Source organism: Schistocerca piceifrons, chromosome 6, assembly GCF_021461385.2.
Source record: "Schistocerca piceifrons isolate TAMUIC-IGC-003096 chromosome 6, iqSchPice1.1, whole genome shotgun sequence".
NCBI lineage: Eukaryota > Metazoa > Arthropoda > Insecta > Orthoptera > Acrididae > Schistocerca > Schistocerca piceifrons.
Window position 1 is genome coordinate 305,008,047 of NC_060143.1, and position 27,711 is coordinate 305,035,757.

General features: G+C 40.4%; 1 protein-coding gene across 1 annotated transcript in view; it reads right to left on the reverse strand.

The window, feature by feature from the left end:
• Positions 1 to 498: 498 nt before the first annotated feature.
• The window catches only part of LOC124802499 (protein borderless), a 470,917-nt gene continuing 443,704 nt past the window's right edge, over positions 499 to 27,711 (reverse strand). The window contains exons 10-12 of the mRNA XM_047263317.1: positions 26,279 to 26,314; positions 5,545 to 5,730; positions 499 to 4,302 (exon numbers count right to left, since the gene is read on the reverse strand). Coding sequence (XP_047119273.1) covers positions 4,043 to 4,302; positions 5,545 to 5,730; positions 26,279 to 26,314 — 482 coding nt within the window. The 3' untranslated portion in view covers positions 499 to 4,042. The remainder of the gene's footprint in view (positions 4,303 to 5,544; positions 5,731 to 26,278; positions 26,315 to 27,711) is intronic.

Below are 27,711 nucleotides of genomic sequence, written 5' to 3' on the forward strand. Positions count from 1 at the left end.
AGCTCATATCACAGCCTTTTATTTAACTGCATTTGAACTGCAATTGTAGAAACAATGTTGTTAATCTTCATTGTTCGATCTAAGGAATAATTCAGGTTCACTGTGTTTTGTGTGGACGCTCATTGTTAAAATTTATTCTGCACCGTCTATGGGTGTATAGAAGTCTAGAAATAGAAATGAATTTCGAACTTTTTAGACTTAATCTTACTTAAGTACACAGTTTTGAAGCCATAAAAATTGTTTGCCGTAGAATATACTCAAGACTCTTTTCAACAAGTAACTATATAAATACGGAAAACATTTTCGGTAGACTGTTTTGCACATTGCGCATCATAATGATCTAAAATTACGACTTAGTCAACTACTGACTAACTAGCTAATACAAAAATAAGACATCGAGGAGCAGAAGTCATTTTTTTGAGGCAATTGCGTGATATTGGAACAAAAACTAGTAGCTTCCTTTATTATAAAATAAATATCATAAAATGTTCACACAGTACATTTTATTTTAACAACATATGAACACAGGACTTACTAAATTATCACTCAGGGCCATATACTTCCATCTTTGTTGGATTTAGATCACAATTAAAAGGCACGTAGATTGCTCATAAAATACATATATACAAAACTGTAAGACTCATAATAAATACATCAACACATTACCGGGAGACTGGTATTTACTTTCAGTATATACAAAGAGCTGTAAAGACCATTCCAGAATGAGCTGACACCATTCTGAAAACATTTAAAAGAAGTTTCTGTCAAAGTTATGTCAGCTGCTGAAGAAGGCAGGATTAATACTTCATTCTAGATATGAAATGGCGAATTTACCAACAGGTGGATATCAATCTGAAACAAAAGGCATGTACTTGGTTTGTTGCATACCTTGCGCCACTTGTCGTAACAAAATCTTGTTTGCAACAATTTTAATCTGTTAAGTAACAGGTTGTCCGAACAAAGGTGTTGGCGGATGAAAAAAGGAAACAAGTGAAATTGAAGAGAGGTAACATGTGTCAAACGTTGGTGACGAATATCTGACTGCAAGCCGGGTGTGTCGGGGCATAAGATGAAAATTTCTATGCTACAGTTCTTTCCAAATGACAGAAATATTGTTGCAGATGACCGTTCGAAATATCAAAGAAAATTTGCTAGCCTGTAAGACTAGATGCACGCACGGTGTTTCTCTAATTTTCAATACTTAACGAGACTCTTTCTGTGCCACATACTTTAAGATGATAAAATATTTGGAGATGTAACGTACACTCTTTTGAAGATCTATAGCGAACATATTTGGCTACGGAATGCAACTACTAGTGAATACTTTTCTTCTTTCTAGAAATTCTACACCACAAGTTAGAATGTGACATGAAAGGATTATTTCAAGAACAACAAATAATGTCACATGTAGCCAGCACGAAGATGTTCATATTAAACCAGCTATAAACAGGACAGTTAGATATTCAGACAATCGATTCTCGAGAGGCAGTTAAATAACAGAAGAATGATCGAAGGGAACTAATCACTTCTTCGGTACCTTCAGGGGGGAGCAGGAACAGAGAGAGAGAGAGAGAGAGAGAGAGAGAGAGAGAGAGAGTTGTGACGTCGAACTAAATCGCATGGACTGTACTACACTGATCGAGAGGAAATATTTTATAAATATTAATGCTCATGAGAGATACATTCTACTTTCGAACAAATAGATTTTTCAAAGTTCTTTTTACGTGTCTTAGATACAGTACATAAATATACATTTTACTGGATATTATTGATAGTCCAGAAAGGAATTAATCAGTCAGTCTGTCACGCTTATTATTCCATACTCATTTTGTAAGCTGTCAACCATTGGTGCAAGGTGGAGGAGAAGAAACTTTTCACTCACAAACTTGGGAAATGAATTATTTTAAATGTTAGTTTAAACTGGACAGTAGTAAGAAGATTCTGTCAATTTTCTACCCCAGAGCAACAAATAGTAAACGTACACCGAATATTTTCTTTGATGTAATTACTAAAATGCTTTATGTCGGTAACTGGTGTCAGCCACCATTGTCACTCATCGGAGTTAGAGAAAAGAAACGAATGAATATGTATTTTGCTTTGTGAACACTATGTATAGGGGGCAACATGAGAAAATTGAAACGAAAATTAATGTTCGTAGCGACTGAAATCAACATTAGATGGACACCAAGTTACGATCTGTCAGACTGGAAAAAACGGTGGGTGCAAGTGTTACAAGAGGACTCCACCCCACGTCCTATAAGCGACGTCGTGGCAGAGTTCGCTAAGTTTACAGTGATGACCTAGTTAACAGTTCCCTTTTAACTGAAACATTGATTAATCTTTTCAAAAGGAAAAAAAGTTGTTTATAAAACTGATGTACAAAACTTACAGTGACAAGAGATATGCTGAACCCTCGAGACCTAATTTTGTGATATAAAAGAACTGCGATACTTTAAAAAAATCTCAAAACCAAGAAAAGTGCTCATAAACACTGAGTGCAGTTTTTTCAAGTGGATCATGGTACACGTCGTGACATAAAAAATGAAACAACATTAAGTCCACAGAGAGTCCTATTCCTTCTTCATTATGGAAGTAACGTTATTTTCAGATGTCCGAACAGTTACCCCGATTCTGTTGAAAGTTTGGATGTATTTTTACCGAATAAACAACACTTCTTTTTAAAGATTAATTTTTGTTCAAGTGTACATAACTGAATTTTACTTTGAGATATTGTCTTATCTTTTTTATACTATCACTCGTCTTTGTACGATTTTTTTTAAAACTCTTACAAAATTCTTTTAGAGAGACATTCATACCTAGAATTCTTTTACAAATATCTTTTATCCAAAAGGAAATTTCAAGGAAACCACGAATGTAAGTTCTACCGACTCTTCGCCTAGGGGTATTGCATCTGCAACGTAAGGAGTGGAGCAGTAGCCCTCACGTAGCACTTGCATCCTGAGGATTTTATTCCGTCTGACAAAGTGTTACTTGGTGATTTTAATCGGTATGAAAATTAATTTTGCTTTTTACAATTTTATGTTGTCTAATGGGTGTAGAGATAACAAAGCTTACGACACAAACATTTTGTGCTCACTTTACAGCAGTTTGATACGAACAGTAGCGCCGATAACAAGACGACACGTATGTAGCATATTTTATCTATTTACGAATATGCTGACTTCTGTTCATCTTCTAACGATGCCACTAAGGCTCCATTATATTAGGACATATTTCTGAAACAGGTGTGCCTCGTCATATTTAAAGCGCACGATTCACACATGTATATCAGTAATATTTTTCATTATGGCCTATTTCACTGTTTTAAGATGTAGACAATCCACTAGTTGTATTTGTGTTTTCCTCATGTTTTGCTACAGATCTGAAGATGACCACTGCTGAGCGAAATAGGTAGTCTGAGGACCTAAGAAGTTTGTAATCATAGACGGAAATAAAAATATTTATTCTATACTTTTAGGATCACTGTTCTATATGGACCATGTGGCAGTTTGTGAGATGTAAATAAGTGTTTTTTCCTTTGTCGTTTACAATTTTCAATGATGGCCAGTGGTGGGTGATATGTTAACGACAAAAAAAAAAAAATTGTGTGAATGCGTAAAAAAAAGTGTACAATGAAAAGTCGCTCACTGTCTCCAAGACAAAGTACCATTTCTACAAATGTTGAAGTCAGGGAAATTATACAAGGTGGGGAAGATAAAGGGTGGTGCGGAAAACATTTCGTGCACCTTAACTCCTTCAACCCAATTCACCTTACCAGCCCCCGTAAGGTAGGCAACCCGAGTTACATCATCCGCAACGGTGTCGTATGATGTAACTCGGGTTGCATATCTTAAGGGGGCTTATGAGGTAAATTAGGTTGCCACTGTTAAGGTGCACAATATGTATTCCGGACCAGTTTCCTTTCGCCCACCCTGTACATAGCATAAGTTCGTCATGTTAGCCGATTTTCCCTGGAAGTTGGGCGACACGAGGCAGATGAAATGTGGATGTTCTAGTGGACGCCACGACGGACTGGTGGCTCTCAGCAGTGCGGCACGCCCTTGAGCCTGGAGTTGGAGAGGACGGCGGAGCGGCGCAGGTGGAGGCGGCGCAGGTACCAGGCGGCGGCGGCGGCGGCGGCCACCAGCAGCGCCGAGGCGGCGACGCCGAGTGCGACGGCGCGCAGCTGCTGCTGCTGGCTGGGCACGCGCACCTCCACCCTAGGGCTCGTCGCCAGGTACTCGTTGTGCGACCGCGCAGACACCTCGAACTGGTACGTCGCGCCCTCCTCCAGGTGCGGCACTGCAAACACCCTGGCGTAAGCGTCTGAGCCACAAACGAGGTGAAATGACAAAGCTTCAATTAGTAATCTCTAAAAAAAAAAGCTGAGTAGTGAAAATTTTGTTTGACAGAATGACAGATATAAGGTCGTTTCACGAAACTCTTCTCTTCTTAATGTTTCGTCCAGAATTGCGCTGGACATATTCAGAGGCGTTGCTCCTCCGCCGGCGAGACTCAAACAAGGAGCAACGTCTCTGAAGACGTCCGGCGCAGTTCTGGTCGAAACGCTAGGAACACGACTTTATATCCCGAAAGGTTCACCAGCAGCAAAATTTTTTTTGTTTGTCGGTAGGGGAAACTGCCGCAAGTTGACAAAAGTAGTAAGGTGGCTGATCGCTTACTCTAAAACAATACTTCTGAGTACCACTGAAAGAGCCCAAACAGGGGTGAAAAGCTCGTGTACTCCAGTTTAAGCTCCCGCTCGCTCTTACCAATAATCATGTAAAGTCCGAGGACTGGTCAAAGGTAGCGGTGATTGCAGAGATCAACTGATTGTAAAGCTCTTGCCAGAGGGTAATATTACCTCTGCAGTTGGTGCGACAGTTCTGTACCAACCTCTTTGGCGGTATCTGTTGTGCCGACGCCGCGGGTATCTTGCGGATAGGGTATCGGGGGTCGCTGGGACGCTGCCTCGCTTGTAGCCAGCGCGTTGGGTCAAGAGGAAAGAGGAATATTCCGTACGAGTCGTCGGCTTTGACCAATGACGTAATGTTTATGGTCGCTGTCACGCTAGCTTTTGGTGCACATTTTAAAACACAAAAAAAAAGTTGTGATGAGAGACTGATCTATTGATTTGCCTGACGTATAGGTTAAGTTGGGAAGTTGCAGTTTGGTTATAATTTGGCGAAGCCAACGAATGTGATACTAAAAAGAAACCTAATTGTGGAGTCAGACTCATCTGCAGCTTAGCCTGTCTGAAAAATAATTATTATTATGTTATGATGTTCCGACATTGTCCTCAGTTACCAACAGAAATATCTGCACTTACAATCTTACTGTATAGCGTCGTATCCTGCTTGCCTAGTGTTAGTGTCAACAATAATTAGATTATGTTCGTTATCTCGTGTTCACTTCCATTGCCTATAGTGTAAACCCTTGTTCGCAGATACAAGCGAATGACAGTGAACACTGGCCAGTTGTCTGCGCATGCACTTTCGCCTGCGTTCGCTATCATTCGCTTTGGTGAGAGGGCTGCGTACTGACCCACGAAGAAGGTGTCGGTGGTGTCTGCGCGGCCGTACAGCTGCTGGCGCGGGCCCTCGGTCCAGCGCACGGTGTACGACTTGAGGTCCTCGCTGCCGAACAGCGGCGGCTCCCACGACACCATGTAGCCGTCGTCCGTCAGCTGCACCGTCACGTTGTGCGGCGGCCCGATCTGCTGGAACGAGCCTGCGCAGAGCGTTCCATTCTGAACACACAGTACACCAAACACAAACAATACTAAAAAAAATTACACGAAGAATATCAACGCTGCAGACACACGTGCAGTTTCTGTCAGGTTATACTTGGTCTTGGAATAAGTAAATATCACGTGAAAATGTTCGTTTTTTAGAATATTTTTGCTTTTTTTCTCGGGAAGTGAGCGACGAATTTATGACGTAACCTGCTTTGTAAAATACTGTTACCAGATGAAGTAGGTGCGATCTGTGAGCGCCACAACAACGCAGAGTATAGCAAGCAGTTATTAGATTAATCAACAGAGTGCAGTACAGTAACCAGAGACAGATAATATACAAACTACTTCGAAGAGTATATGTGTTGTCTATCCTTTCAGACATGTCCAAATGAACAGTAATCGTATTGATTCTGCAGCGAATATGAATCAAGACTACAGGTGTGCAAATTCTCCTTTCAGCCTGCCTGCCTCTGGCTCCTCCGCAACCATTAAAACTGCTCAGCCTGCCGAAATTGAGACACAAAAGTACATATGTTCTGAAGTACAGTGGTTAAAGTACACTAGCCAGTGTTACCGCGAGTCTGGAAAACTTCACGTGACCCGTCAACAGATTGCGTTATCAATCCAACGCGACTAGCCAGGTATATGTAGTTTCATTATAGCTCATTTATCATAAAGGTTGGAGAACTAAATGAACTAACCAAACTTAAATGAGATTTAGGAGAAATTATTAATTAGAGAATATGTACCACCCAAGTCCAACATGGGAAAGGTTTTTGTGTGTTTCTCAGGAAAATCCGTAGGTATCTCGCAATGCAAAATGTATAAAAAGTCACTAAACACTCATTCAGTAATTTCGAGTATGTTACGACATGTTTGTAAATTTGACGAGCAATTTACTTACTCTATAAATATGTTGGAAGAGGGCAAAGACTTAGTGGCTGAGAAGTGTTTGAAAATCTGTGCTATTGACTTGAGCCCATTTAGCATTACATAGGCTTTCTAAATGTATGGCAAACATTCAGTGAAATAAGAGAATGTTGTTCATAACATAGTGCGAAAAATGTTTGGTATGAAAGAAAAGCTTCTTTTCCAGGTATGTGCCCCTTATGTACATAATATGGAAAACGAGCTTCGTGTTTCCTACATTGCATTTGGGGAATTTAGAATATATTGGCAACTTGTAATAAATTTAGAGAACGCGCAACACACAGTCTGCAAAAAGTAATTAATATTCGTATAATTGGTGCTATATTGGCCGAAACACACTAAGGTTACAGAAACTAGACTTCCAAACTCTTACTCTAGTTGTGGCTGCCATTGCAGATTAATAGACTTCTTCAGGTTCTTAGGCGAAAACCATCTAGATTTTTAGACATCGTTCTGCTCATTACAGAAAATAGATATTATAGATGACCTGATGATGGTTTGAACTGAGAAAAGGCAGTACTAGTCGAAACTGGTTACGTTGCATAGAAATAAATAAGCAAGCCCGAAATCCAGTGCAAATGAAAAAAAAAGGATAAATAAAATCCCATTTTCTGACCCACACTGTCCCAAAATGAATATGCACTGAAGGGTCAAAGAAACTGGTACCCCTGCCTGATACACTGAAGAGCTAAAAAACTGGTACACATGCCTAATATCGAGTAGGGCCCCCGCGACCAGCAGAAGTGCCGCAACAAAACATTGCATTGACTCGACTAATATATGAGGTTGTGCTAGAGATCTCTTCTGAATAGCACGTTGCAAGGCACCCCAGATATGCTCAGTTAGGTTAATGTCTGGGGAGTTTTGTGGCCAGCGGAAGTGTTTAAACTCAAAAGAGTGTTCCTGGACCACTCTGTAGTAATTATGGACGTTTGAAGTGTTACATTGTCCTACTGGAATGCCCAAGTCTTTCGGAATGCACAAGGGACATGAATGGATGCAGATTATCTGACAGGATGCTTATGTACGCGTCACCTGTCAGAGCTACAATTAGACGTGTCAGGGGTCCCACATCACTCCAACTGCACACTCCCCAAGCCATTACAGAGCCTCCACCAGCTTGAACAGTCTCCTGATAACAAGCAGTGTCTATGGATTGATGAAGTTGTCTCCATACTCGTACACCTCCATTTGCTCGCTACAGTTTGAAACGAGGCTTGCCTGACCAGGCAACATGTTTCCACTCATCAACAGTCCAGTGTCGGTGTTGACGGGCACAGTTGAGGCGTAAAGCTTTGTGTCGTGCACTCACCAAGGGTACACGAGTGTGTCCTAGGCTCGGAAAGCCCATAGCGATGATTTTTCGTCGAACGGTTCGCACGTTGGCACTTGTTGATGACCCAGAATTAAAATCTGCAGCAATTTGCGGAATGGTTGCACTTCTGTCACGTTGAACGATTCTATTCAGGCGACCTTGGTCCCGTTCTTGCAGGATCGTTTTCGGCCGTAGTGATTCGGAGATTTGATGTTTTACCGGATTCCTAATATTCACGGTGCACTCTTGAAATGGTCATATAGGATAATTGCCATTTCATCGCTAGGAGTGGCTGTGTCCCATCATCACGTTCAAACTCACTTAAGTCTTGGTAACCTGTCATTGCAGCAGCAGTTAAAGATCTAACAACTGCGGCAGATACTTGTTGTGCCAGCCGGGATGGCCGAGCGTTTCTAGGCGCTAGTCTGGAACCACGCGACGGCTACGGTCGCAGGTTCGAATCCTGCCTCGGGCATGGACGTGTGTGATGTCCTTCGATTAGTTAGGTTTAAGTAGTTCTAAGTTCTAGGGGACTGATGACCTTAAAAGTTAAGTCCCATAGTGCTCAGAGCCTTTTGAACCATTTTTAGATACTTGTTGTCTTATACATGCGTTGTCGACCCCAGCGCCGTATTCTGCCTATTTACATCTCTCTGTATTTGAATACGCATGCCTATACCAGTTTCTTTGGCGCTTCAGTGTATACTGCATTGAGACTTGTAATAGCCGGGTAAAAAGAGACTTTTCGTCACCTTTCGAAGCCTGCTTATAATACAGAGTAAACTGCTATGTAGCTTAGCACAGAGGGAAGACAGGCAGGCAATTAGGACACGTCCAGCCTGCTTGGGTTGGGCATGGCGTAGCTTGGACAGGAGTAACCAATCTGCCCTTTCTGCTGTTAATATGCGGCAGGTTACCTACCTGGCCAAAAGGCAAGCATGGGCAGTTTTAAATCGGAACGCGTACACCTCTGATGAAGACACAAAGGAGAAAGAGACGTTAACTGCCAGTGGGCATTGATTTAAATCAATGGGGAAAGTTAAAAATTTGTGCTGGATTCGAACCAGGGCCTCCATCTTACTAGGTAGATGCGCTGATCACTACTCCATTCAGACACACTGGTCATCGCAACGCCTACCCTAGCACACCTCCTGTTAGACCCAAATTCTCAACTTATCCACACGCTACTGACGTAGTGCCCCGACTTGTCATCCTTTTTACTCGCAGACATGTACAAAAGAAGAGACACCACGCATTCATATAACATGTCTCAATGGGTAGTGAATCCATTACCATTAGTACGAATGTACAATTACGTTTGACCTCCTGTAGGAGGACATGGACGGGAACTGTTGATAGGTGTCTAGGTGGGAATATGGGCAAACACTGTGTTCGGGTAGCGCAGAGGTTAATGTAGCTGCCTAGTAACCAGGAGACCCCGGTTTCGAATTCCGGTCCAGCGCACATTTTCATTCATCACCGCTAATTCCGCATAAAGTCTCGATGCAACTTGTATAAGTAGTTCCATTCCTCTCCATTCGTTTCTCCTGCCTTCACCTTTAATTTACATAATACCTGAATTATTCAAAAAGTAAGTTCCGGTCGGTCGCGAAATGGGAGCCAATGTAAAAAACAAAATTTTTTTATTTGCAACAGTTAGGTACACCTTCCAGCTACTTTTCTACTTAGTCCCCGCACCATCTTCGAAATATGTCGTTGCTTGTGCCAGCTTTCCAATACTCCCGTCATAGAATAGAGCAAACTTTGTTTTCCGCCAATACTCTACGCTGGTCTACAATTCGTTGACTGCACCAAAATATTGTCTTCAAGGCCAGCAGTTCATGTGAGCAGAGATGAAACTCAGGGGTACCCACTTATGGGCTGCATTGCGAGTGATCAAACACTTCCCATCGGAAATAATGTAGTAGCGTCTTCATTGCCCCTAGAGAGAGCAGTCGAGAATTTGTTGTGAGGAAGAAGGTACTGCATGACAGTTGTGTTATGTGGGCTGCATGACAACAGGCGAAATCTCTCACCAGGCTCTCGTACTTGGCGGGAGACGCTATTTCCAAGGCACCTTTATGTGCTCATTGTAGATTCAGAAAAGGGCGGAGTGACGCAATCGGCAGCCATAATAGATACACTGCCCAACACATCCGTGCAAAGCTTTATCGAATTCTCAGAGTGGTTTCCATATCGCGATCGATCGGAACTTAATTTCCCCACAGACATCTCATATGCCACAGTTAGGGATTGTGTGTGGTGTCTGCTCTTCCGAAGTTGTCCGAAAAAGACGCTATGCATTCACATAATCTTCGAAAGGAATTCCACAGAGTAATTAACAACAGATTCTTTGAATTAACGACAGAGAGGAAGTGAAGCTTTGTAAGGATATATATAAAGAGCAGACACCACACGCAATATATTCAGGAACGATTGACAAATACTGGGGAAAGAAATACAGTAGAAGAAGAATGGGCAACTTTGAGAGATGATACAGTGAAGGATGCAGAGGATCAATTAGGTAAAAGATGAGGGCTAGTAGAAATCCATGGGTAACAGAAGAGGTATTGAATTGGATTGATGAAAGGAGAAAATATAAAACCGCAGTAAATGAAGCAGGCGAAAAGGAATACAAACGTCTCGAAAATGATATCGACAGGAAGTGCAAAAAAGGCTAAGGAAGAATGGCTAGAAGACAAATGTAAGCATGTAGAGGCATATGTCACTAGGGGTGACAGACACTGCTTACAGGAAAATTAAATACACCTTTGGAGAAAAGACAACAATTTGTATGAATACCAGGAGCTCAGATGGAAAACCAGTCCCAAGCCAATGAGGGAAGGTAGAAAGGTGGAAGGACTATTTAGAGGGTCTTTACAATGGAGATGTACTTGAGGACAACATTGTGGAAATGGAAGAGGACATAGATGAAGATGAAATGGGAGATACGATACTGCGTGAAGAATTTGACAGAGCACTCAAAGACCTAAGTCAGAAAAAAGCACTGGGAGTAGCCAACATTTCATTGTAACTATGATCGCCTTGGGAGAGCCAGCCACGACAAAATTCTACCATCTGGAGAGCAAGATATATGAGACAGGTGAAATAACCTCAGATACGAAGAAGAATATAATAATTCTAGTCCCAAAGAAAGCAGGTGTCAGCAGGTATGAAAATTACCGAACTATCAAATTAAAAAGTCGTGTCTGCAAAATACTAACACGAATTATTTACAGATGAAAGGAGAAACTGCTAGAAGCCAACCTCGGGGAAGATCACTTTTGATTCTGTAGAAATGTTGGAACATGCGAGGCAATACTGACCCCATGGCTTATCTTAGAAGATAAATTAAGGAAAGGCAAACCTAGACTTAGAGAAACTTTTGACAGTGTCGATTGGAATACTCTCTTTAAAATTCTGAAGGCGGCGGGAGTAAAATACAGGGAGTGAAAGTCTATTTACAATTTGTACAGAAACTAGATATCAGTTATAAGAAGCCCGCATCTCGTGGTCGTGCGGTAGCGTTCTCGCTTCCCACGCCCGGGTTCCCGGGTTCGATTCCCGGCGGGGTCAGGGATTTTCTCTGCCTCGTGATGGCTGGGTGTTGTGTGCTGTCCTTAGGTTAGTTAGGTTTAAGTAGTTCTAAGTTCTAGGGGACTGATGACCATAGCTGTTAAGTCCCATAGTGCTCAGAGCCATTTTTTTCAGTTATAAGAGTCGAGGAGCTCTAAAGGAAAGCAGTGATTGAAAAGGGGGTTAGACGGGTTGTAGCCCATCCCCAATGTTATTCAATCTGTATATTGAGCAACCAGTAAAGGAAACAGAAGAAAAATTTGGAGAAGGAATTAATACCCACGGAGAAAAAATATAGACTTGAGGTTTGCCGATGACATTGTAATTCTGGCAGAGACAGCAAAGGGCCTGGAAGAGTAGTTGAACGGAATGGACAGTGTGTTGAAGAAAGTAGGGTATAAGATGAACATCAACAAAAGCGAAACGAGGATAATGGAATGTAGTCGAATGAAATCAGATGACGCTCATGGAATTAGAATAGGAAATGAGACACTTAAGATAGTAGATGAATTTTGCTACCTGAGGAGCAAAATAACTGGCGATGGTCGAAGTAGAGAGGATATAAAATGTAGACTGGCTTTGAAAAGGAAAGCGTTTCTGAAGAAGAGAAATTTGTTAACATTATAGATTTAAGTGTGAGGAAGTCTTTTCTGAAAGTATTTGTAGGCGTGTGGCCATGTATGGAAGCGAAACACAGACGATAAACAGTTTAGACAAGACGAGAATAGAATCTTTCGAAATGCTGAAGATTAGATTGGTAGATCACGTAACTAATGAGTAGGTGCTGAATAGAATTATGGAAAAGAAGATTTTGTGGTACAACCTGACTAAAAGAAGGGCTCGGTAGGACACGTTCTGAGGCATCAAGGGATCACCAACTTAGTATTGGAGGGAAGAGTGGAGGGTAAAAATCATAGAGGGAGATCAAGAGATGAATATTTAAGCAGATTGAGAAGGATGTGGGTTGCAGTAGTTACTCGAAGATGAAGAAGCTTGTACAGGATAGAGTAGCATGGAGAGCTGCATCAAACCAGTCTCTGGACTGACGACCACGACAAAACATGAAAAAAAAGATAAGCTATGGTTCTTTAGAGATCGGAGAGACATAGATTCTGTGATTAAGTTAAGAACATTATTCTGAAAATCCTTGAAGTAAGTGAGAAGGACTTGACAGTTATATGTGAACAAGAGGATAAATTAAAGTGATCGATGTTAGCTGAAGTAGTTATCAAAAGCTAAATAAGAAAGTTTCTGTCGTAGGTATAGTTACGAGAACGATATTTCTGTTTATGTGTTCAGTTAAATAAATGTTTTATTTTCAGGCAAACTGAATTTTCATCATATACTTAAATCTACAAGTTCTGCTCAAGACACTGGTTTGAAAAAAAAAAAAAAAATAAAATAAAATAAACAAAAAAACATAAATATTATTCAGCAGGGAAAAGCGCTATGATAAGGTGGACTGCACAAGGAGAAGTAAAGTATTAAACTGGCACTACAGAGGCTGTCATCAGAATACAAAGCTGCGAGAGGCAGACTGCATAACAGCAACATCATGGCGAATAGTATGAGCACCGACAACTCAATCAAATGTAGTAGGTCCACTAATGAGTGAATGGATGATGTTTAAATTATTTATAAGGCGAATGATGTGAGGTCATGTTTCCATATTGCACACTGATTTAACAGGTGAATCTGAAATTTCTTCTTTAATGAATTTACTCTGGAATGATGGATCAAAAAAGTGTATAGTGTCGCTCAATTTCATCCACATCACTTTTATAATCGTTGGCTCACACACTTAAGGTCATACCGGATTGTGAAACATTTAAACCCCATGCTTGTAATAGATGTGACCAAACAAAATAAGTGCAAGGGAATCGCTAAAATCCCGTATAACCGTGTACTGAAGAATTTGCTTCGTCACGAATTCTTAGAAAGCTAATTCTTAAACATGTTTGCTCTGTAAAGGAATGGGATTCTGAACAGTCTTAATGAAGAAGGATTAGCGTTCGAGATTCTAGTTACCTATAGACAAAATTTAACACTGATCAGAACATCATCAGCACTTGTCATTGATCAATAAAAACAGCTATAAAGTCACATACTTATACACGAAGTGGGGGATTGAAATCAATTTGTATGATGACCAGCATGGGAAAGTCTCTTTGTACACAGAGATTATAATTTTCTTAGGGTTTGGCTACTACATCGACAATGAAAGGCAGCTTTAGTTAGGTTAGTTTAATGCCAAATATTGAAACACTCTACACTGGCTGGTCCGAGATCTCTCCAGCTAAATTACTCTGGTGGAAGACTACGTGCTATTCCATACCATAGTGCGAAATAACAAACTCACTCACTGTTCCAGCACGTACAGAAACGAAGTAATGCGGCACACGTCTATGTGAATTTAAACGGAGAGAACCAGTATAAGCTTAAGGACAAGTAACAGAGATCGTCAGCAAAAATGGTTCAAATGGCTCTGAGCACTATGGGACTCAACTGCTGTGGTCATAAGTCCCCTAGAACTTAGAACTACTTAAACCTAACTAACCTAAGGACATCACTCACATCCATGCCTGAGGCAGGATTCGAACCTGCGACCGTAGCGGTTGTACGGTTCCAGACTGTAGCGCCTTTAACCGCTCGACCACTCCGGCCGGCGATCGTCAGCAGGAACGGATGCAAGCCCCTCCCACAAAATAAATTCATAACTCCATGTTTCACTAGAAATAACAAGTTTCGATTGCAAAAAATTATTTTAATATACATAGAGTCATTCTTTCACCGTGAAGCTGCTGATTTCCACAGGTTTAAACGCGTCCTGATTCACAAGTTGAAAATGAAATGATCGTATGGCATTGCTGGCCGACAGGATCCATCTTGGGAAGTCAAGTGCAAGTCTTATTTCAGTCGACGCCACATTGGGCGACTGGCGTGCCGGAGATGAGGATGAAGTGATGAGAGGACAACATAACACCCAGTCCACGAGCAGAGAAAATCTCCAACCTGGCCGGGAATCGAACCCGGGCCCACTGCATGGGGGGAAAGCACGTTACCACTCAGCTAAGCAGGCGGACGATTCAGAAGTTAATCCCGACTTAGAATTTCATCTCGATGTTTCAGCAAGGCATCCATACTCACCGGATCCACACAGCAGACTCTGCAGTCGTAAGTCACATCTCGCTACCCGGGATGAGAATGTTATCAACCTTCCACACGGCAGGCCACAGGACCATCCAAATGGCACGATTTTAAGTATTGCTGGTAAGTTCAGCTCTGCCTTTAAAACGCGTCCAGTCAACACGTTTGAAAGGAGAGCTGAACGACACATCCCTCGCCTCACAGAAAAGAAGGAAGGAAACCTCCACTGGCTAACATCAGTAAGGTCTCTAGCAGCGGTCTCTCCGTGATATTTAAAAAAAAAAATTACAAATTATATATAACTCAGTACATATTTAGAAATATCTCTTCTTATCTTACCGATTCCTAAACTTTAATATACGATGATTATCAATGCAAAGTAGTTTCAAGTCCTATTATTCCTTGGAGCGTGCATTTACTCCATGGAATAGCTTCTGTGCTATCTATGTTTTCTCTTATGAAAAGAATGATTCAGATCTTGCCGATTAGCCGTGAAAGAACGAAGATGTATATGTATGTATTGTTGAGCTAGTCGCCATCTTGATGAGATTCTGTATGAGAAGGAATTTAATACATGAACTAAACTAAAGTAAGTGTGTTCGCGTATTATTTAACTGATTATTATTGACAGTGTCTGCTTACTACGCTGTGTTGCACAGGATCAGTGGGGAACGTTTGATTTACACCGGACGAACCTGCCGTTTTGTACGCTCAAGCTATCCAGTTTATTATTTTCAATAAATGGGCTAACACGGTCTTACCAGCAGATCTCCGGTCTTCTCCATGTGATCACCGAAAGTTAATAATTATTACAAATGTTTTCAGGAGATCGACAATTTTCGTCGCACCGAGACTTCGAAATTGCTTCACTGCCTTATGGAATTTAAGTTAAGCTCAATTTAATCAGGACAGAACAGTATTGAAGTGTGTGAATGTGATAAGCATGCTTTATGAATGAAAATTCCCTTAATATACGCATGTTTTTTACTATCCTGATCATTGAAGCTAAATCAGGCCGGTGTGAGAGAGGTTTTTAAATTTCAGATTCCACAAAAAATATTAAACATCTCCGCCACTGTATTCCAATTTCATGCAGGCTTCGGCCTCAGAATTTAGTACATGAGGTGGCATGGCTGGCTCCTCCAAGCATCGGCATGAGAAAGGAAAATGAAGTAATTCAAAAGTAGCGGGAAAATGCTCGTAGCGGAACACAAAAAAGGCGAATATGCTCCTGTTTAAAACTGTGGCTGATAAGTAACTTTAAAAATTTTCCAGAAATTTTTCCATGCGAATATATCACGCACCTTTATGCTGAGAGAGGAGACAGTGGCAGCAGGAAAGAGACTCAGAAGTAATAAATCCACTTTTCAACATGCAACTCATCTCCCCCTCCCACAAGCTACCCTAACTCCAACTCGCCGACAACCACCAGTCCATCGCTGTGTCGTTCATACCCGTCCACTCCCACTTGCCCATTCTCACTTATTCAGCCCAACTCGTTGTCATTATCTCTTTGTGTCTCTCTGTCATTATCTGCTGTGTCACAGCCACGGCCCCTTCGTTGTGTCCTACCACTACTGTCTCCTCTCACTGTCACAGTCTCCCTCATGCTCTCTCTCCCTACAGCTACCTCATTCATTCATTCATTCCCACTGATGCTGGCTCTCATCACTGTCGCTGTCTCTCTCGTCCTCGCTGTAGTTGCTCATTCTCACTGGATCTTACCCACTTCTGCTTTCTCCGTCTCTTTTTGCCTCTCCCTCTGGCACTGTCTTCTTCACTCTTTTCTTAGCTTTGTCCTGTCACTGTCAACTATGGTCCACTGCGACTGTGTCCTTCTCTTTCTGCCTCACTGCCATTGTCTCCTTCGATCTTTCTGTCCCACAACCACGGTCTACTATCTCCTTCTCTTTTTCCCTGCCACTATCTCCTTCTCCCCAGCATAAAAAACGCGAATATGTTCAAATGCCAATATTTCTGCGAACGTTTTTAAAGGTGCTGAGGAAGGTAGAATGACGCTGCTGGTAACCTACTTTTCAGTCAGCTCACTGCAGAGGGGCTACACTCTGCAGCCTCTCAGGGACATAACCAATATTAAACAATGCATGGCAACGCCTAGAAGCATTACGGATGAATTTGTATTGTTCACAAGTTGTCCCCCATGATTTCATCAATCATCCATAAATCTCTTATACACGTACTCTGCAACACATCGTATATGCGGCAAGTGACAGACGCCAGACTTGAAGAATGTAAAAATTTCTCTTCGAAGGAAGGCAGGTAGATACATTTGTCAAGATTAATGAACCACAATCTTAATACAGCATAGTTGCAAGTTACTCACAAAAATTATTTATAGAAGAATAGGAAAACTGGTAGAAGTCGTAATCAACCAATATCAGTTAGCGATTTGAAGAAATGCAGGAAACTCGAGGCCACACTGACCCTATGACGTACCTTAAAATGTTAAACAAAGGCAATCCTACGTTGATAGCATTTGCAGCTCGTTTTGTATGATCACGTAATAGGGTAGAGAGTGTGGCAGATATTATACGCGAGTTGAGATGGAAGTCATTAAAGCAAAGACTTTTTCGTCGCGGCGAGATCTATTTACGAAATTTCAGTCACCAACTTTCTCTTCCGAATGCGAAAATATTTTGTTGGGCCCAACCTACATAGGCAGGAATGATCATCAAAATAAAATAAAAGAAACCAGAGCTCGAACAGAAAGGTTTAGGTGTTCGTTTTTCCCGCGCGCTGTTCGGGAGTAGAATCGTAGAGAGATAGTATGATTGTGGTTCGATGAACCCTCCGCCAAGCACTTAAATGTGAATTGCAGAGTAATCATGTAGATGTAGATGTATTTCCATAATTGGAGAAAGCTTCTTGAAATGGTAATTTGAAATTCTGTAGGTAGCACAAACAAAATGTAGCTTGTACAGGGAAGAGATATTCGGTTTAAGAAGCGATGGACATGAAAGAGAAGCAGTACTCAGTCTGTACACTGAGGAAGCAGCAAAGAAAACCATTAAGATATTTGTTAATGGTATTAATGTTTGAAAGAAATAAATACTCTGCTGTTTGTTGATGACATTGTAATCCTGCTGAAGTCGGCAATTGTCATACAAGAACAGTTGTGCAAAATGGATAACAACTTGAAATGAGATTAGAAGGAAAATTTAAGAAGAAGTTAAATGACGGTAATACAATGTAGTCCAGTTAAATCAGGCGAGGCTCAGGGAATAAATTTAGGCAATGAAACACAAGAAGTAGTCAAAGAGTTTCGCTACTTGGGCTGCGAAATAATTGACAAGGGCGAAAGTAGAGAGGATATAAAACACGGATCGGAAACAACCAGAAAATTATTTCTGAAAAACAGACATAAATATCGAACATAAATTTAGGTGTTAGGTAGCTTTTCTGAAGGTATTTGTATGGAGTGCAGCCTCGTATGGAAATTTAACGTGGACAGCAAACAGTTCAGACAAGAACAGAATAGAGACATTTGAAACATGGTGTTACTGAAGAATATTGAAGATTGATGGGTAGATCGAATAATCATTGAGGAGGTATTGGGTAATTACTCTGCCAGAAATTTATTATTGATTCCCTGATGAATTTCTGATGACCCATAGATTGAAATTAAGGCTAGTCCTCAACAATGTACAGGATGTATAAACATTTGTTCTTCAAGAGGTGCTCCAACTTCTTGTTTAGTTCAGCAGCTTCGATGCTCGAGTTATGTTTATTGCTGCCGGTTCAAATGATTTTTGTGTGTTTGTGTTATTCATTATTTTAGTCTCCATGACCACATCTAGCTTCTCATTGAACTGTGTATTATACACTGCACAAAGTTAATTGAAATTCGTTGTTTTTTTGCTCGTGTGTCTGAAATATCGAGAGGTTACTTTTCCTTTCCGCAACGGTATACCCTCAACTTTAGAGCGACGATGTTTACGAGTATGCACGAAATATGCACCAAAAGGAAGCGGTGTCTCGAAAAATCACTACCGAAATCACATTGGGCAATGTTTGATAATACATTCTTAGGTGAATAATAATTTAAGTTATGAACGACTTTAAAATTGTCTGAGAAGTACAACACTAATCTTCTTTTTACACAGTTTCGTTGCATATATTCAGATGCTTGCCATGACTATGAAATGATTTGTATTACAGAACACAGCTCCTTTATGGGGTGAGGCAGTCATTGCAGTCAGGATGTAAAACATATTAGTTTGTGGTTAGATGCAGCCGAGCAAAAAAGAAGCAACTCCTTGGTTTGGACATGATAAATTCAGAAATCCGAAAAGTTCGTTTGCAGTCAACATTACGAAAAGCTACACGATAAATGTCTTTCTTCAATCTATTTTCCAGGTAAGTAGCAGGATCAGTATCTAATGGCTTTCGCTATGTTTCTCCTTGATACAAGTTTATCGTCCCCAAAGCCGGTTTCTGCCAGAAGTTCCATCCTTTTTAGATAATTCACGTTAAAGTGTTTTATTTTCTGGTACAATCATATAAAATTTCAAATGCATATTACATGTTTTGGCCATCACCGACTACTTTCACCTCTACAAGAGTGAAATGAAATGAAAATAAGTTGCTTCACTTAACCAGCCAAATCAGTGGAGTCCCAGCGCACGTCCAATGTTTTCTTTTAATATTAATGTTTACAGACATATATTAAAAATGAGGTGTCGTGTGGGATGTATCAACCATACAATATGGTATTGCGGATACTTCTTCAGGTCTCTAATCACATTAATCATGTAAAAAGATTCTCTTTATTCAATACTTACTGTTTGAAATTTTAAATGATTTTAAAATTTGATTTTTAAACGTAATTTCCTTGTAGTCATTACATAATTTCATTGTAATTAAAACATGGTAGTTAATACCACACTTTTTTAATAAAATTTTAAAGATTGTTTTGACTAAAAACACTAATGTGCACTTTTGATGGGTGTCAAATATGTTAACCGATTCTTTCATTGCTTCTTGGTAGAACAAATTCACAAGTATAAATGAAAACCAAATATTGTATGCGTTCTACAGGGTTAACTTATTATCTCAACTGGTTTTCAGCTTACGAGGCCATCATCAATCTGATACTTTTCATTTATAATAATGTTAAATATATATATATTAATATATATATATATATAATGTTAAATATGTCAAAGATGCGTGAATAGGTACACGCCCACCAGGTAATTAACCTTTACATGTAATTACTTGTAATTAAAATACGATAAAATTTACACATTGTTAATACAATTTTGTTTATTACCTTGACTAAAAACACCAATGTGTGTAGTTTTTAATTGGCTTTAAGTACATCCAATTTATGTGCAAGAGCACACATGAATAGTTAGCTACATGGCCGCCAGGATTTAGCCTTTATACACAATACAGTGCTCATTTATTTCCATATGAAGTGTTTTTGTCAACACGCCTGTGAGAGAACTACTTCTTTTTCTTGTATTTTATATTCTTTAATTTCTTTGGTAACTGTAAAGCTTCATTTCACTTATTTTCATTGCATTTGCTCTCATGTAGCCCTGACAATGGCTGGTGATGGCCGGAAAAAGTTATTTAAATTTGAAATTTAGTGCGATTGTGCCAGAGAATTAAACTTTTTAAAGATAATTTTATCAACCACGGACCTTCTCATAACTACTGGAACGGCATTCCTTCCAGGAACGTAATTGGTGTTGGTCTTATGCAATCATGCTTCGATATTAAAGCTGTCAAGATGTGCCTTCTTTGTTGGGACTGTTATAGTCATCCGTAAGTCCGAAGATATTTTGCCTGTTTCATACATATTACATACCTGATGCCGCTGTTTTCTCGCTGTTAGCTCTCCTGAGGATCTTAATAATTCCGGCGGTAAGGGAACAAGTGTTACATCGGACTCTTCCCAGGGATGGACCTCGGACGAATTTCTGTGGAATCAGGTAGGCAGGTCGAGGACAGAGCGAGGTCGCAGAAGGGAAGATGCGAGGCGCCAGTACTTGTCTGAGTTGACATGTTTACGATCTGGCTGGCGCCACTACACGCGTCTGGCGCCAGGAAGCAGCGCATCTGCGGAGCAGGCGAGTATCACTGAAGCCTCCCAGTGGCACAATGCCACGGTTGTCATGATGTTGTTGCTGTGACCTTCAATTCGTAGGCCAGTTCGATGCTCTCTACACTAGTCTCTTCTGTGTAAGCCTCTACATCCCCATGATCCTGCTTACTCTTTTGCTTATTGTATTCATCCTCTACGATTATAACAACTAACAATTACCTAACTGAAGATTCGTTGATGCCTCATGAGGTGTCCTGTCAGTTCGTTCCTTTTCTTTATTCAAGCAGTTCCATCAGTTCCTTTCTTCTGCACTTCTATTCAGTACCTCCTCGTTACCCATTTTATTTTCAGCATTTTTCTGTAGCATCATATTTCAAAAACTTCATTTCTCTTCGTGTTTGAACTGTTTCGTATCCACATCTGACTCCATAAGAGGCTACATTGTAAACAAATTCCTTCAGAAAAGGTTTGATAACACCTAAATTTATATTAGATTTTAACAAATTACTCTTTTTCAGAAGCGCTTTTCTTCCTAAAACCAGACTACATTTTGTATACAGTTATTTTGTTGCCAAAACAACAAAACTGATATACTACTTTTAATATTTTGTTTCCTAATCTGTTTCCTTCAGTGTCACCTCATTTAATTCGAATAAATTTCATTTCCCATGTTTTGTATTTGTAGATGTTAATTTTCTCTTTTCAAGACACTATCCATTCCGTTGAACTGCTCTTCCAAGTCCTTTCCCCTCTCTGACAAAATTACAGTGCTATCGCTAAACTGCAAAGTTTTCATTTCTTGTCTCATAATTTTAATTCCCTTTCTAATTTTATCCTTGGTTTCCTTTACTGTCTTCTCAATGTACAGATTCAATAGCATCAGGCAAGAGTTATCAACACTGAAAGAATTTTTCAATCTTTGGAGTATGGAACGTACGTGAAGACGTACTGGCGATGTAATGAGTCACCGTTGGGTAGCTCAAATTAATAGAACACTTGCCCACGAAAGGCAGGGGTCCTGCATTCGAGTTCCGGTCCGGCATACAGTTTTAATCTGCCATGAAGTTTCGTTATAAATCTTTTTCACTCTTTTTCACATGTCAGTTATTCACTATGAAGTTATATGTCTGGCGCGTGCAGCTACAGTCAACAATTCTCTCCAAATTTAAAATGAAAACCCTGCAACGTTTGATTTTACATGTTTCTTTTAAAAAGCCTTTCGAAGTACTTGAGCTATCTGAATCGAAGTAGGAGGGTAAAATACTTCGAACCAGACAACTAGTTTCCAATAAAAAACAATATTTTATATAGTATTAATCATGTAAATATGGTTCTCGGGTAAAATGTCGAATGTCGTTGAGAAAACTTCACAATATTTTGTCGGTGCAGCTGACCGACATCTTCAGGTGCGGCGAAGAAGCTGTTCAAGTTGTGGTCGACGCTTCCGACTTATGACATTCAGTACAAAAACTGCGGAGATTTCGGTGACCAATAGCCAAGATATCCTGACCGGTGGTGAGAGATACATCTACGCCATCTGTCGGACGATGAACGCACGCGCTGAGGCTGTCAGTCATACGGTGCGCTGCCGTCGGCTGCTCCAACGTTGTCTGTCGGAAGCCTCGTGCCGGAATACGTCTCTGCCCTGGCGAGTGCCCGTCCTCGACGCTGTCCACCAAATATCTATGTGACCATCGCAGCGTCATCCCTTGTATGCCCAACTGCTCTTCTTTGTGTTTGCTGTGATTTCAACACGGCCAGCGGTGGATCCCACGCCATTCTGAGTTGGTGTCCTGAGCTAAGCAAATTAGTCGATGAGCAAATCTCCACTACTTCTTTAATAATAATGTCTCAGACTTGTGTGTCTCGCTGGTCCAGATGTATGTGTCGTCGATGTTCGACACATCTGCCCTCTACGGTACAAGTTTAACCAATGTAGATCCCGCAGCTTCAGAGCTGGCTTTCTTAAGGGGACATTGTACTTAAAAAATTCATTGCATTTAGACATTTTCTGCTTTCTACTCCATAACGTACTTTGGACTTTCCTGAACATTGTGGTGTATAATACATTAAAATCAGACAATTGTGAGATCTTCAAATCATATTTTGAATGTTGACGTGTGACTGTCAAATTTCGCGGCTACACAAATACTGCCAGAGTTGAGCAGTCATATCTTGGGAACTACACAGTCTAGAAGGCTTTGAATTGCTTTGTTTTGTGCCACTGCTAATTCTCAGAAGTTGGCATTACGAATAAACAAATCAGTCCTTTGTTTCTGATATTAGTTTTCATTGAGAATAGTGTGATTATTGGCTATTTTTGTAGTAAGATAACTTCTGTTGCTTTTTTATAAATATTATGTGAAGACGATCAGAGATAACTGTGACAATTTAGAGAAGGTGCGTTATATGTCCTATTTCTCGCGATACTGCATCGTCTGTTGTACTGTCCTCTATTCTCTGTCCATTTTCATGCTGGGTCTCTACCTCAGTTCGGTCAAGGTCTCGATCTGCCATTGCTAATCTTTCCGAATCCCTTATTTTCTGTTTTAAAAGCAATTCACGGGCCCTACTTCGAGTCAACATGCGCTCATACGATCTCACGCGTTTGATAGACTTTTTGTTCACACGACTTGACAAACCATTCACTCACTTGTTGGGTCAGAATCAACTTGTCAACGATGTATCCGCCACCTGTGCGCTTGCATTGGAGTGAAAACTTAATTGTAACAATATTAAAATTCATAACTTAATTATGCTATTGTCCCTGCTAGAATGTCTCACTATCTATTGAATACTTTTACTATCTATCGCTGCAGCTACTGTTTTCGACTATGTATAACTTTAGGAAAAACTTTTTTTACTACGAAAATTTTTCAACAGAATATTTTTCTGACCTAATTAGCCATGTGGTCGCCCTTCAATCATGGCAGGGCCGCCATTATCTAACATTCTGCGTGGTGTCTGTTTGTTCTATATCGTGTCTCCCTACCACTTTCGAGCAACGACACTCTGAGCGTGTTTTTTAGGGAATTGACTAGTTTGAACCTGGGACCTGCTGCTGGTAAGGAGACGCCAGACCACACGTGACATGTAGAATTCAGAAGAGTTCAGTGAGACTAGCGATGATATAACCAAATACTTAATGATTTCAGCGTCAGCTCCACTGCACTCCCTGTAAAAGAATCTTAATACTAACTAAATTTAGTGGAAGGGGTTCAAGGCTTTCCTATTTTTAGTTAGCTGGTAAAATAACGTCGAAAAAGCAGTCAAGTTTAAAACTGGAAATTTTATTCTACTCACAAAACATTGTTTATAAATTGCACTGTTGATAAAAGGAAATGTTTTAATACAGGATGGTAAAAACCAACTGCGTTGAACAAAAATGTGAACGAATATTCCCTGAGTGGGTTTCCAAGTTCTACAATGGATCGAAGGATGACCTATGCCATATCACATCTATAATCTAGGTTTAAATTAAGTTTCACAAAAGAGAAAACTATCAAAATGGTCTACAGTGACCCTCAATTATCTTTAATTACTTATCTAACTTGTCGTAAATTACAGTGGCTGATGTGGCTTCTCAATAACTATATAACAGAAAAATCATCGCGTTTCAGCTTTTTACTTCAAGTGGCAAATGTGAACACCATGAGCTTTAATTGACGATCGACGCTAGTATTACGCAAAAAGGGGGTGTAACAGATGAGACTTCTACAGTTCTGAGTGAAGCTTTATGCACTGTTATCCGGCATTGCGTGCGTTCATTACCTTGTCGGTGTTCATCAGGGGGCGGCGGGCAGCACAGCTCCGCTCACCTCGCCGTCTCGGAATCAACTCTCTCCTAACTTCTCCTTACTACAATTTACCGAAGTTGGTTTCATCTGACCAATCAGGGTCTCAATGTTAACCTTAAGCCCCACCTACAAAAATTCTGTCTATCCAATGAGAAACGTTATACTTTTCGTGGTGGGGCAATGTATTTAAAGTTTGCAATGTAACAGAGACGCGAAAAAGTCTCACGCTGAAACTTGCAGGTGGTGTGGTCCTTTAGTGTTATCGCAAGATCTATACTGTTCTTCTGGAGGGCTCTAGCTTTTAAACATGGGCTGGGGGGTGGTCCTGACGTAACAGAGACGCGAAAAAGTCTCACGCTAAAACTTGCAGCTGGGGTGGTCCTAGTGGTTAGCTGGCAACGTGGGTGTCCAGTCCGTCCTTTATCGTAGGGCCTTCTAGCTTAACATGGTTCTGCTCTCGGCTTCTGTTCTCGTTTCTCCCCTCGGAACTGCGTCTGTCTCACGGTGGGAAGGTATGACAAGCATTTAGGCAATCTTGTGTTAGTCTGTGGTATTCCATTTGCTCACTCGTTACTCGTATTACTTTGGTTAATTTAATGTCACGATTTATTCGGAGCTACGTGACATACTACTGGATTTGCTTAACATGTCAGGGTTTTCATGGAAAGTGTAGGATTTGCCTGACACCTTACACAGTCTGTCGGGAAAGCATCAAGCAACACAGTATTAATCGATTAAAACTTCAGTACGAAAAGACCGATTACTTTCTGCGCATGCTTCCTATATAAAACGCAATACGTGATTCATATTCTTCAGATCAAATACTGTTTTTTGGTATGCATGACGATGAGATTTCCTTTTTATTGCGGTAATATTGCCGTGAATTGTCATGTGAAATCGGTTCAACCGTATAAACATGATTTGAACCCAGTTAAGATCTCCGTTTTTTATCATGAATCACGGAATTATACAGTTAAATGACATTCTGGCTAAGTTAATACCATATTATGTTTAATGCTCAATACCTCATTATCAAGTATACATCGTTTGACACACCAACAGCGACGTCCAGTCTTACAGGTATTTATTGTGTTCCTACACATTGCAATGTATTTGCTAATGTTAAGAGACATGTGCAAACGCAGTCCCAGAAAATAATTTTCCGCAAATGTCCCTCTGTATTATAATAGCTTTCTCGACAAATAATCGTTCTGTAAGTCAACTAGAAATACAGCAAGTCTCACTTGCTTAGCATCCAACTTTAAAGGTTAAAATACTGCAACGGACCGACTCATCTTTAACGGTTAACGTACTGCAGCAGAACGACTGTAACTTCTTCTCTTTCCACATCATTTTCTGCAGAAAATATAGACAGGTTCACTCTTAAAGCGCGCGCAGGGAATACACAGTCGATACTCGTATTGTTTAATACAGAAACATAGATACAGACACGTTTCTAGACAGTAACATATATGTCTTACTCTTTTTCGCTTTTCCAATTGCCATTGAAGCATTAGTGTTGCCCGATTTAATGCATCCTGTGTCGTGACTTCAAAAAGTAAACATTTCATCAAATCATTCAGTACCGTTAAGAACGTCTATAAAAAAAAACGTTTTGTGAAAGTTATTCCATTTCCATAATCTGCCATCAAAAGATGATAAAACTGAATTTATTTGTAGTACTTACAGCCATCATTACTTACCCAGTTCTTGTGCCGAACTGTTGTGGACAGGACTACCTAAAAAATGAGATTACTATGTCAGTCTCAGAAACATCTTATGCTACTGGACTGGTAAAATATGTAACAATATTTCCTTACACTCTGAATATACATACTCAGTTTATTTCAAACAAACTTCATCGAAATATCTGCATTGACATTTCGTCTTTTCCAGCGATTAGTGTTTGATTTTGTGGGTAAAAACTTGATGTCATTTAGGCATAACCCATTTGTATCTTAATAAGGTGATATTAATCTGGCAACTTTACACAACACCATTTACAGAGAATTTTTGTGAGCGTTTGTCTGTTCAGAGCATTTGCGGTAAGCAGATAATTTGTGTTTTCTTAGGATGTAATGACAGATGACATAAACAATAATTTTACTCCAGGATGTTTCATTTGAAGAACATCTTATTGACATTTTATGTTACGAGCGTGCAATTAAAATTTCTAAATGTGTCTTATTTTTTTTCTTTCTCTCAAAATAAATTTTTATGGAAGCAACTCAGTATAGCACACTTTCTATGTAAGGATACTCCCAATGGTGTCAGATTGGAAATGTAGGCCAGCTGACAGCTCCAAATGATACAGGCGTCCTAAGTTGTTAATTTGCGAGAAAATGACTGGTCGGAGGTTTTCAGTTTGGGAGTAAGTCGCATTCTGACATATCGGTTACTCAGCTTGCACCGCTTTATACTGTTTAATTTGACTTAACAAGCAAAAACGCCTCTGTCCCCAGTACAGGGTGTTCACGGCGTTCATTTTAACTGAAGACATTACAACATAATGGAAATTATATATCAGGTGGAAAAAATATATTTTCCATTTTGTTTGTCTCGGAGAGGGCCACCCAACGACACCACTGTCGACCCGCCACCCCACCCAGTGCGTGGTCGGTCAGAGGAATCTTTGAAATCTTCAGTAGGAATCCCCATTTTTTATTGCAGATTGCAAAATATTCATACGTTTTGTCTGAAGCATTTTCTTCGTTTCGCCATAGATGGCGCAGTAATCGGAGGAACAGAAATGGGTACACAACCGTAATTTAGACATGCTACTCAATGACCCTTGAATATCCGATGGCAGGTAGGACCCCATCTCCACGCTGCAGGTGTAGGATAGGCCAGTATTTCGTAACGTCTAATTGGGAACCCCCATCGCGACGTTGTATTCCTCCGACATTCTGAACAGGTGATTAGTCGACGAGTCACCCTGGCCGTATAGCGAACTACGATGCATCGCTACAGGCAGTAAACTGCCACCGGAGCTCACCTGCCGTGCAGACAGAACAGAGAGCGGCCCTAATCTTTAGAATATTTGTTCAGTGTTTATTGCCTGCACATCCAACTACCATTTGGGGAGCAGACACGCAAGTGGACGATGAATAGTGAAACTACACAAGAAAAAACTGTT